Consider the following 12,057-nt stretch of genomic DNA (forward strand, 5'->3'; position numbering starts at 1 on the left):
CCAAGGTACATACCCTTGACTGGAATTGAACCTGGGACTCTTGAGTCCGCAGGCAGACGCTCTATCCAATGAGCCAAACCAGTTAGGGCTACAACTTTTTTTTTTTTTTTGCAAAAATATATGGTTGGTACCAAGGTATCAAAAATGATATTTTTCCTTCTTATAGCAAATGATTCTTTTTACACTTTGGCTTATTAACTTCTTAATTAAATTTTATTGACATACGAGGTTTCTATGTCATGCCCTGTGTTTCCTGGAGCTTGTCCAATTATGCCCATCACCCTTGTAGCTACTGTTTACTGTATTAACAGAGATATTGGCAGATATTAAAGAAGGCTGGTAAGGGTCTTTGGGGCTTCTTTGAGGCTTTCTTTCTGATGAAAAAACAATGCATTGAAAAAGAGAATTCTAGTCTGAAAGTTAGAGTGATCTGAAGCTTTTCAAAGGTGTAAATATTCAAATAATATTTTTAAAAAACCAAACTCACAAGTTTTTATTTTTCAAAGCCCTCTTTCCTCATGTGTCAGAGGGAATCTACAAACACTTGCCTTAGGTCAGAGGTCAACACATAAGTTCTGATTGTTTTTAACTGCCCTCCCCTGCAGGGCTGATCCCCCCCAACTGCCCTCCCCTGCAGGGCTGGTGCCCCCAACTGCCCTCCCCTGCAGGCCTGGGTCCCCCCAAACTGTCTTCCCCTGCAGGCCTGGTCGCCCCTTACTGCCCTCCTTTGCTGGCCCGGTCACCCCTAACTGCCCTCCCTTTAAGGCCTGGTCCCTTTAAGGCCAACTGCCCTCCCCTGCTGGCCTTATCACCCACAACTGCCCTCCCCTGCCGGCCATCTTGTGGTGGCCATCTTGTGTGTTGGAGTGATGGTCAATTTGCATATTACCTCTTTATTATATGGGATTAAGTTACAGTGATCAAAATCAGTTTCACTGGTCAAATAATTGAGCCATTTCAACACTATGAAAAAGTGTGAACTTTGGAATAATGAGAATGGGAGTCATGTAGACATGGCAGGGGCACACGTTGTGAAGGGACTAAATGCCACTGAATTGTTCACATTAATATAATTTGTCTTGTTATATGGCCTCATCCAATAAATATTTTAAAAAAGAAGATACATCAGATGCCTGATTTATATCTAAAAAAAAACAACAAAAGAAAAACACCTCGACACTCCTTAGTAGGCAAATATCATGATCAGGCAATACATAAATAATACAAGTGGCCAATAAAATTTGAAAAGACATTTAACTTCAGAAATAATCCGAGAACTTCAAATTAATAAACGATGAAATTCGATTTCACATATCAAGTCAGCAAGCCTGTTGTATAGGTAACTATTGGCCTGACTTCAAACACATACTCATATTTCTTTCAAATATGTGCAAAGCCTTTTGGGAACCAGTGCTTGGCGAACATTCCTTGCATAACACTGAGTCACAATCTGGGAAAGGGTGCCCGTCCTCAGGGCAGCCTGTGTACTCCCAGCCTTGCCTGTGTGGGAGAGCATGAGATTTCTTCCCACATATGCCCAGGTTAGTGTGACTCTGACCACAGCCCCACCAGCCTCTTCTGCCCAAGGAGGGACTCAGCCACCTCCAGGGCCCTGGGCATTTTTGCCCAAGATGTCTTGGAGAAGCCCCTGAGTCACCCAGCTGTATAAGGGTTGTTCCCACTGGGAGACCCTCAGAGGCTAGGCCCTGGGCAGCCCTGGATGTTCTGAAGCCACTTATCCCACCCAGGGCCTCCTCACCAGCCCCATGCATATCATCTGGCCCCTAAGCAGATATACTTGTGCCACATTCCCGCAGGTGCCTTTCCCTCTGCCTCCAGGAGCTCCAGGACAGGCCAAATCCTGGGACACTCAATAGAGGCTGAAACTTTCTGTGAAGTGATAAAAACAATGTGGTTTTCTTGCAACATTCTTTGGGAAGCATCTCCCCAGAAAACTATATCCAAATTTCTCAGTACTAGCTCTTTTGTTCCCAAGTTTTCTCCTCTTGTGTTCTGGAATCATCTAGGTCAGGGGTAGGGAACCTTTCTTCTGCGAAAGGCCATTTGAATATTTATAACATAATTTGAGGGCCATACAAAATTATCAACTTAAAAATCAGCCTGCTATATTTGGTCAAACATTTAATTAACTCACCGCTAATGTCTTGGCAGGGCCAGGCCAAAGATTTCTTGGGCCTTATACAGCCCACAATTGGAAGTTCCCCACCCCTAATCTAAATAGTGGTTCTCAAATGGGGGCAAATTTTGACCCTTTCGGGATAATGTTTGGAGACATTTTTGGTGTCACAATTAGGGGATGACACTGTCAACTAACTAGTAGGTTAAGTCCAGGGATGCTGTTAAACATCCTACAAAGCACAAGAAATACCTACCCACTTATTCCCAACAAAGAATTGCCTGGCCAAAATGTCAATAGTGCTGAAATTGAGCAATGCTGGTCTGAACAAATTCCGAGTGAGTATCAGTCACTTCTAGCCAGCAGGGCCTGGAGCTGGGTCGGGAGTGGGCAGCAAACATACTTTGCCCACCCCTGAGCTAACCTCTGCCTCCTACAGGGGTCTCTGCAAGCAATAAGCACTCAGGCTGCAACTTCAACATTTATTGGTTGAGCTGAGGATTGAATTCTAAGCAAGTAAGGGGAACCAAACCCTAAAATGCTGAGTCATTCTTAATAGGCAATTTTAAAAAACACATGACTTAGGCCAATGTCTGCAATTTCTATAATGGTTTGCTTCTCTTTCCAAACCATGTGTTTACCTTTATGACTGGTTATCTTGGAGATGAACAGACCTGTGGAACATTTTGACAGCACTATTTCTGTCACTGAGTAATTATCCATAGAGTGGCTAAATGCTAGAATGAGTCAAGGTTTAAAAAACAATATTCAACACGAGTCTCTGAAAAGCTAGAAACTTGGTTGGATAATAATATAGATAATTTGAGAAGAATGTAATTAAGTGGATTATTTTATACTAGTGGCCCGGTGCACGAAATTCATGCACGGCGGTGTGTGTGTGTGTGTGTGTGTGTGTGTGTGTCCCTCAGCCCAGCCTGCACCCTCTCCAATCTGGGACCCCTTGAAGGATGTCCTACTGCTGGTTTATAGAAATCGGGCCTAAACCAGCAGTCGGACATCCCTCTCGCAATCCAGGACTGCTGGCTCCTAACTGCTCAACTGCCTGCCTGCCTGATTGCCCCTAACCACTCTGCCTGCCGACCTGCTCTCCCCCAACTGCCCCCCCGCCGCTGGCCTGCTTGCCCCCAAATGCCGCCCCCGCCATCCTGATCACCCCCAACTGCCTCCTGTGCCAGTATGCTTGCCCCCAACTGCGCCCCCCTGCTGACCTGCTCGCCCCTACCTTCCCTCCCCACTGGCCTGCTTGCTCCCAACTGCCCCCCTACTGGCCTGCTCACTCCAAATTGCCCCCCATCTGCTGTCCTGATCACCTCCAACTGACCCCCACTGACGGCCTGCTTGCCCCCAACTGGCCAACCTGCTGGTCTGCTCACCCTCAACTGCCTCCCCCCGCCACCAGCCTGATCACCCCCAACGCCCCCCCCCCCCACTGGCCTGATCACCCACAACTGCCATCCCATCATGGCCTAATCACCCACAACTGCCCTCACCTCTACCTCGGCCCCATCACCATGGCTTTGTCCAAAAGAATGTCCGGAAGGTCTCCTGGAAGGTCTCCCAGTCTAATTAGCATATTAACCTTTTATTAGTATAGATAGAGACCTGGTGCATGGGTGGGGGCCGGCTGGTTTGCCCTGAAGGGTGTCCTGGATCAGGGTGGGGGATCCCTTGGGGCATGGGGCGGCCTGGGCGAGGGGCCTGTGGTGGTTTTCAGGCTGGCCACACCCCCATGGGGTGAGGGTCCCCTTTGGGGGTGTGTGGCCAGCCTGGGTGAAAGGCTGATGGCTGTTTGCAGGCTGGCCACACCCCCTTCAGGCTGGCCATACCCACTTCAGGGTGGGGGTCCCCACTGGGGTTCCTGGCCAGCCTGGATGAGGGGCTGATGGCTGTTTGCAGGCTGGCCAAGCCCCCCAGTGGGGCCCCTCACCCCATGGGGGTGTGGCCAGCCTGGGTAAGGGGCTGAGGGCCATTTTCAGGCTGGCCATGCCCCTGTCAACCCAGGCCCCCAGCCACTCCTTGAGTGGAGGCCAGGGAGGGCTGGAAGCTTGGCTTCCTCCATCGCCAGGGGCAACCCAAGCCTCCTGCTTGCTCCAGCTCTGTGGCCGCCACCATCTTTGTTGGGTTAATTTGCATACTCGCTCCTGATTGGCTGGTGGGCGTAGCAGAGGGATGGTCAATTTGCATGTTTCTCTTTTATTAGTGTAGATTGAGATATAATTCACATACCATACAATGCATTTAATGTTTACAATTCAATGATTTTTAATATATTCACAGAACTGTGCAACCATCACCACAATCAGTTTTAGAACATTTTCAATCACCCACAAAAACACACACCTATAATTATCAGTTACTCCCCATTTCCTCCTCTCCCCAGCCTCTGGCAACTACTAATCAACTTTCTGTCTCCATGGATTTGCCTATTCTGATCATTTCATACAAACTGAATCATATAATAATGTGATTGACTTTTTACACTTAGCATAATGTTTTCCATAAGGGTGATTCATATCATAACATTATTTTTATTGTTGAATGATATTTTGTTCCATTACCATAATAACTTTATGTAGCTACTCATCAGTTGATGAACATTTTAGTTATTTCCAGTCCCCAGTGAACCTGCAGCTTTGATTCAGGTCCTCGTCTCTCACAAACAAGCTCCAAGTAGGACTCCCTGGGTCCAGGCTGACCCCTCTAAACCATTCCCTACTTCTTCACAAGAGGAACATTTTAAGAACACAAAGCCAAACACACCACACCATCCTAGGTGGCTGCCCCAGTCTTTAGGAGAAAGCTCAGGTCTGTGGAATTGAGACCCCCCTCAAAAAAGAGAAGTTGAAGTCCTAAGCCCCAGCATCTCAGAATGTGAGCTTCACCCAGCTGGTGAGGCTCAGTGGTTGAGCATTGACTTATGAACCAGGAGGTCATGGTTTTATTCCCTGTCAGAGCATATGCCTGGGTTATGGGTTTGATCCCCAGTGTGGTGTGTGCAGGAGGCAGCCAATCAATGATTCTCTCTCATCATTGATGTTTCTATCTCTCTCTCTCCCTCTCCTTTCCTCTGTGAAATCAATAAAAAATTTATAATAAAAATAAAAAGAATGTGAGCTTCTTTGGAAACAATCTTGGCAGAGGTCATCAAGTTAACATGAGGTCATTAGGGTGGCCCCTGACCTAATATGACTGGTGTCCTTATAAAAAGGGAAATTTGAATACAGACATATACACAAGGAATACAATGTACAGGGAGAAGATGGACATGTGATTGGAGTGATACATCTGTAAACCAAGGAAGACCAAGGATTGCAGGCAAACCCCAGAAGCTGGGAGAGGCAAAGAAAGATCCTCCCTAGAGCCTTCAGAGGGATTATGACTCTGATTTGGTTCTGCCCTCAGAGTGTGAGACAATATGATAATACATTTCTCTTGTTCTAAGTTCCCCAGTTTGGGCTCTTTGTGTCAGCGGTCCCAGGAAAGGAATGTACCCCTATTTTCTTCTGTCTCCTGCTTCCTGCTCTTGCATGCTTTGTAAGTTTTCTGGGTCATTTAGTTCTCTTACTGCTCAGAATGCTTCCTGCCATTCCCATGCCTCTGTGCAAGAGTAGGTGGGAAACACCAAAGCATTTGAGAATGAGTTTTAGGGGCATGATGTAGCATCAACTGTGACGTACCATCATGCAAAGAGCCATTAAAGTGGGTGTTGGGAAAGGCAGTCTCACTCGTGCAGTCTTTTGGCCCCATTCACCTCATAAGATCCAGAGACAGAGAAGCATTGATCAGACCGTCAAACCTCAGGAGGCAGGGGAGGGTGGGGGGAAGGGGGAGAGATCAACTAAAGGACTTGTATGCATACATATAAGCATAACCAATGGACACAGACACTAGGGGGGTGAGGGCACGAGCGGGGGGTTGGGGGCAATGGGAAGATAAGGACACATATGTAATACCTTAATTAATAAAGAATAATAATAAAAAAGAATGGGCCTGGGCTTGCAAGTCTTTCCCACCACAAGCCTGTGCCGCCTTATCACCTTGTGTGGGAATGTCTTTCTGTTTCAGGCTCAAAGAATGCTCCTCTGTCTTTTTTTTTTTTTTTGAAGCGTGTGGGTCCATGGCACTTGGCCAACCCACTGTTATATTTGTACTCCAAGGGGAGGGGACAGGGTCTTTCTAATGCTGCACAGAAGGAATGCATGTGGGTGAACTGCTCTGCGTCCGCTGTCGTAGGGACCTGCTGGCCATGGGGGATCACTATTGGGATTGATTCACTCTGTCTCTTCCCCATGTAAGTAAAGCATGTTGGGTGACTACGGTGTGTTCTTGGCAACTCCAATAGCAAGATGCAATGGGCAAGGGTGTTGGGCCTTCTGTCACTAATGGCTGGCATAGCGATGGTCTTCACTATCCTCCAGGAAGCTGGAGTCCCCTGTTGGGGTTGGTATCTGGGACCCTCTAATCTGCTTTGACAATTTGGAGCTGTGAGCAGGGTCACCAAGGAAACATACCATGGCATGGAGGATAGGTGTAGGCTTCTCAGCCCTACAGTCCCAGGGTGGTGCTTGCTCCCTGGGGTGATAGGCTGACTGAGGTGCTGGCCACCCTCTGGCCACATGGAGACAAATGAGTTATAGATAATCTCCTTATTAACAGGGAGCAAGCGCCACCCTGAGGCTTTAGGTGTAATAGGTAAGGACAGACATACCGGAAGTGGCTGCTAAGAGCAAGGAAACTCTACCCAGGCCTTGTCATCTGTTGTCCCCTTCTCTTTCTGCCTGTTTTTGTTTTCTCTTTAGTGCCTTCAGACAGATGTAAAAAGTTTTTGTTTTTTTTTGGTAAGAATTTATAATCATTACCTGTGAGAGCATTGGTCTGATAGGAATTATTCCTGTATTACCAGAAGACAAAAATGTTTCTAGATGAATTAATTTTTTTTTCTCCTGTTACAAATCCCAATGAGATTTTGTTTGGCCTTGCATTAAATCTATAGCTTAATTTGGGATAAAATCAAGAGTGTTACAATGTTAAGTCTTACCTTCCAGAACACTCCGTGCCTCTTCATTTATTTGCTCTAGATTTATTTATATCTCCAATTGAAGCAGAGAAAACACCACCACTATGACCAATTCCCTAGGTCCGTGGTCTGCAAACTGCGGCTCGCGAGCCACATGCGGCTCTTTGGCCCCTTGAGTGTGGCTCTTCCACAAAATACCACGGCCTGGGTGAGTCTATTTTGAAGAAGTGGCGTTAGAAGAAGTTTAAGTTTAAAAAATTTGGCTCTCAAAAGAAATTTCAATTGTTGTACTGTTGATATTTGGCTCTGTTGACTAATGAGTTTGCCGACCACTGCCTTAGGTAAACCCATCTTCTTACTTGGCTTATAACATCTTGGCATGTTGGGTTATAACCACAAGGCAGATGACCACAGTGATGAAAGCTAGAGAGGTGGCCCTGGTGTATATACTCTCCTACACGTGTCCAATGCAGTTACAGCTGTACAAGGAACAGGGACTACCAAGTTATTAACAGAATGAAGATGAGTCAACTCTGGTGACTTGCTGCTTCTGCCATTGATATGGTGGTGGCAAGAATCCTTAATGCTAGCTTCTCTTGTTAATGATAATAACAGCAGCTGCAGCACCAATAACAAACTTGAAGTTGTACCTTCCCAGCGATTGGCTTCATTTGCCCTCACACTTTTTTTTTAAAAAAATATATTTTATTGATTTTTTACAGAGAGGAAGAGAGAGGGATAGAGAGTTAGAAACATCAATGAGAGAGAAACATCGATCAGCTGCTTCCTGCACACCCCCCACTGGGGATGTGCCCGCAACCAAGGTACATGCCCTTGACCGGAATCGAATCTGGGACCCTTCAGTCCGCAGGCCGACGCTCTATCCACTGAGCCAAACCGGTTTCGGCTGCCCTCACACTTTTAATGTAGGACATGAGCAGCCTCAAGCCTACACACTCAAGAGATTTTGCATGGCTTTTTGTAGGAGTGAATGGAGGACAGAAATGATAGGATTTAACCTGTGAGTAGGAGACAGAAATGGAGTCTTGGGGAAAAAATAGAGTTATGTCTTGGACAGAAAGAGGATCTGCAAAAGAGAGCAGAGAACTTGCTGTTGGAGAGGAGGAGGGAACCAGGATCCTGGACTCACAGCCTACAAGGAAGGATTAAACCCAACACTGCCTGCACAGTGGCGGCTGGTGTTCCATGGGAAGTGTCTTGGTGTGCACACATTTGTCCAATGGTGGAATCTGTTAGCACTGTGAATCTCTCATGGGGTCATTTCCTCCCAAAGGGAAGCCTCAGCCTTGCTAGACATGGTGGCCTGGGCCTGCAGGTTGGTACGGCCGAAGGCAAGGATGCTGAAGAGCACACTCAGTGAGAGAGAAAGTGGGACATCACAAGGAGCCCACCCACATCATCGCCAGGGTGAACAGGACCAGGAGATGGCAGCTGAGCACATATGGGAGTCACTTTCTGGAGCAGGCCTGTCCTTATGGGCATGTGACTCATGAGGCTGCTCAGGGCTCCACCCTCAGAAGGAGTGTACAAATTATGTAGCCCATCCTGTTCTGGAAGAATCTGTTCTTATGAGGACTTAGGAGTATAAATTACCTTGGAGAGAAACCTGAACATAAACCACAGGATATATTAAAGGCCCAGATTAAGGTATACCCTAATCCCGAAGCAGAGTAGCAGAAGACTGGAACTTTCAGCATGCAAGAGACGAGGAATTCAGACAGAGACTGGTCTGAAGCCAGGTGACAGCTCCCTCCTGTCTTGTGGTGAGCAGGCCCTCAGGAAATGGTGCTCTCTAACCCCACTGGCAACTCTTATCCCATGGAGTAGGTATAAGCATCTCAACAACCCCTGTGTTGTTTTCATCAAGTCTCACGTTCATTGTTTCTCCAGATATTTCCACATTTGACAGCTGCTTCAAGTAGACTCTTCCCTGAACATTGCAAGAGGTGTCCTTGTGCAGAAGAGGGACAGAACCAGAGAGCCAGCGTCCCCTTCCTGTTAGAGAAAGCCGTCTTAGCAATGTTGTATGTATTTTCTGGTTGTGCTCAATGTTGCCCACATGGGAGGAAAGCGTTTTAAGAGTTATCAAATAAGGTCACATCCAGCAGAGAGGTTTTGGTTGTGGACTAACATCGGTGACTTCTTGGAGTTCAGTCACAGCCCTGTAGAACATGGGTAACAGAGGAGTGTGTGGGAAGAGAATGAATGGGCATCCACAGCCTCGTTTTGGGAATGGAATGAAAAGCAAGAGCGTGATCTAGACAGTTCCTCTGAGAGAGCAATGGACTCAAATGAATTTCTCCAAAATCAGGGGGATCGATCTCTCCCTAGGGAAAGCAAAAGGGTAAAAGGCTAGTGGTGAAGGACAGGGGCAGGTTCATTCTGTAATGATTAATGTAAGTAAGGCACCCTGCCCTCCAGTGATGTGCCATTCTGTGAATTGGTTTGATGATATGATAAGACAAAGAAAATAAGTGTATGAGACACACTTTGATCTGGGGAGTCAGCTGCTTTTCCATCTACTGAGATGGCTACAGGACTCCAGCTTCACCCACCGCTGCTCATGGGACTGCTCTTCTTCCTGTGTGTCGGGCCCTGGACTGAGGGTGGGAAGGTACTGGTGGTCCCCATGGAGGGCAGCCACTGGCTCAGCATGCGGAAGGTCGTGCAGGAGCTCCATGCCAGAGGCCACCAAACAGTAGTCCTCTCACCAGAGGCAACTTTGCTTGTCAAGGAGGAGGACTATTTCACCCTGAAAACCTATGCCATTCCATTCACCCAGGAGGAATTCCAGTATTTCGTGCTGGGCCATTTTGGCATGGTTTTTGAAAGAGCACATTTTCTAAAAACATTCTTCAAATCTATTGAAATTTTGAAAAATGTGTCTTCAGTCTTTCAAAAGTCTTGTGAGGAGCTGGTGCATAACCAGGACCTGATCAGGCATCTGAATGCCAGTGCCTTCGACGTGGTTTTAACAGATCCTGTCTACCCCTGTGGGGCAATACTGGCTCAGTACCTGTCGCTTCCTGCTGTGTTTTTTTTGCGTTCCATTCCATGTGACTTAGATTTGGAGAGCACACAGTGCCCAAATCCTTCCTCATATATTCCTAAGCTATTTTCAGGGAATTCGGACCATATGACATTCCTGCAAAGGGTCAAGAACATGCTCTACCCTCTGGCCATGACATGCATTTGCCATGTTTCTTTTTCTCATTATGCACGGCTGGCCTCTGAGCTTCTGCAGAGACAGATGTCACTGGTGGATATTTTTGGCTATGCATCCGTGTGGCTGTTCAGAGGAGACTTTGTGTTCGACTACCCCAGGCCGATCATGCCCAACATGGTCTTCATTGGGGGCATAAACTGTGCCAACAGGAAGCCATTATCTCAGGTCTGTATTAGTGCTTATATCCAATCAGTGTGCCAGGCAGAACACATTTTATTTTTTAAACTAATTCCAAGTGCTTACTTATCTACCAATCTTTCTGTTGATTTCTAGCTCTCGTTCTCTAAAAGTCTTGATGAGATAAATTGTTCAAGAGTCACAAGTAGTGTGGTTAAGGTTTGCAATGGTCATTAAAAATATAAGAGAGGGGTGAAGTTCTGTAATAGGATTTACAATGGTGTGATTCAATCAAGATTGTCCTTTTGTTATGGTATCATCTTCAGGGTTGTGCAATTTTCTTCAGCTGTGTAGGAGCAGAGAAATTGAGTTGCGAATTTATTTACCAGGGAGTTTTTGCTTGTGAGTGTTCAGTGGAAGGATAAAGGGACTAGCAAATTGCATTTATTTACATGATCATTTATAGTGGTCCTGTTTCAGAAGGGACTGAGGAGAAATGTAATGCAAGGCACATGTACCATTTAAAATTTTTTAGTAGCATGTTAAAAAAAAGCAAAAAAGTATTAGTTTTATTATACTTTATTCAACCAAATATATCCAAAACATTTTTCTTTCAACATATTCTCAATATAAAATTATTAATGATATATTTTACTCTTTTCTGTCCAACACTAAGTTTTCAAAATTTGGTATGTATTTTATACTTATAGCATAATTCAATTTGGATTAGCCACATTTCAAATGTTCAATAGTTATGTATTACCAATGGCTACTATATCAGACTAGGGGCCCAGTGCATGAATTTGTGCACCTTGAAAGGCACTGTGGGCTGTGAGGTTGTGGTGGGCACAGGGGCGGGTCTCAGCCCAACCTTCGTGCCCCCTCCTGATCCTTCCCGCTGCAGCCCCTGGTCCCCTGTCTTCGGGCAGCCCCACTCTCACTGCTGCTGCTCCCACATGCTGATGGTGCCAGCCCCACTCGCACCCACTGATGGTGCAGAGCGATTGGGGCCAGTGCCAGCAGTGGGTGTGAGTGGTGGCTGCTGCCACGATTGCCCCTCAGGAGCAGGAGGAGGTGGAGAAGCCCTCAGGGGTGATTGGGGCCGGCAGCCGCCACTTGCACCCACTGACGGCACTGAGCGATTGGGACTGGCGCTGGGCGCAGGCAGCAGGGGCGAGTGGCGGCTTTGGCGCTGGCAGTGGGTGAGAGTGCTGGGCAGTACTGCTCTGCGTAGAAGCAAAGAATTTTCAGTAACTTCCAGAGGCTCATCCCAATGACAGCGATAGGCATCCCACCTTGGTTTGGCGCCCCTGCTCACCTGCTCCACCATCCCGCTATGGCCAATGCCTGCCATGTTCCTTGTTCTGCTGCCTGCTGCCAATGCCCACCATGTTCCGCGCATGCCCCATGTTCGGTTGTTTGGCCATTCGGTCTATTTGCATATTAGGGTTTTATATGTATAGATAGTATATGATCAATATTTGTAAATGTTCCATAGAAACACCTAAAATTTATATT

The 12,057-nt window shown here is 46.7% G+C and overlaps 1 protein-coding gene across 5 annotated transcripts in view; it reads left to right on the forward strand.

The window, feature by feature from the left end:
• Window positions 1-12,057, forward strand: part of LOC307106329 (UDP-glucuronosyltransferase 1A6-like) — a gene marked incomplete at its 5' end in the record, with an annotated part of 51,794 nt that overhangs the window by 17,088 nt on the left and 22,649 nt on the right. The window contains one exon of one of the 5 annotated variants that reach the window (XM_079782721.1): window positions 9,724-10,587. The exons of 3 other annotated variants lie outside the window; for them this stretch is intronic. In XM_079782721.1, the coding sequence (XP_079638847.1) occupies window positions 9,724-10,587 (864 nt within the window). Of the gene's footprint in view, window positions 1-9,723; window positions 10,588-12,057 lie in introns of those variants that run through there. One more of the 5 variants, XM_079782724.1, reaches the window with a different exon arrangement.

This window comes from Cnephaeus nilssonii (assembly GCF_951640355.1).
Source record: "Cnephaeus nilssonii genome assembly, chromosome: 10".
NCBI lineage: Eukaryota > Metazoa > Chordata > Mammalia > Chiroptera > Vespertilionidae > Cnephaeus > Cnephaeus nilssonii.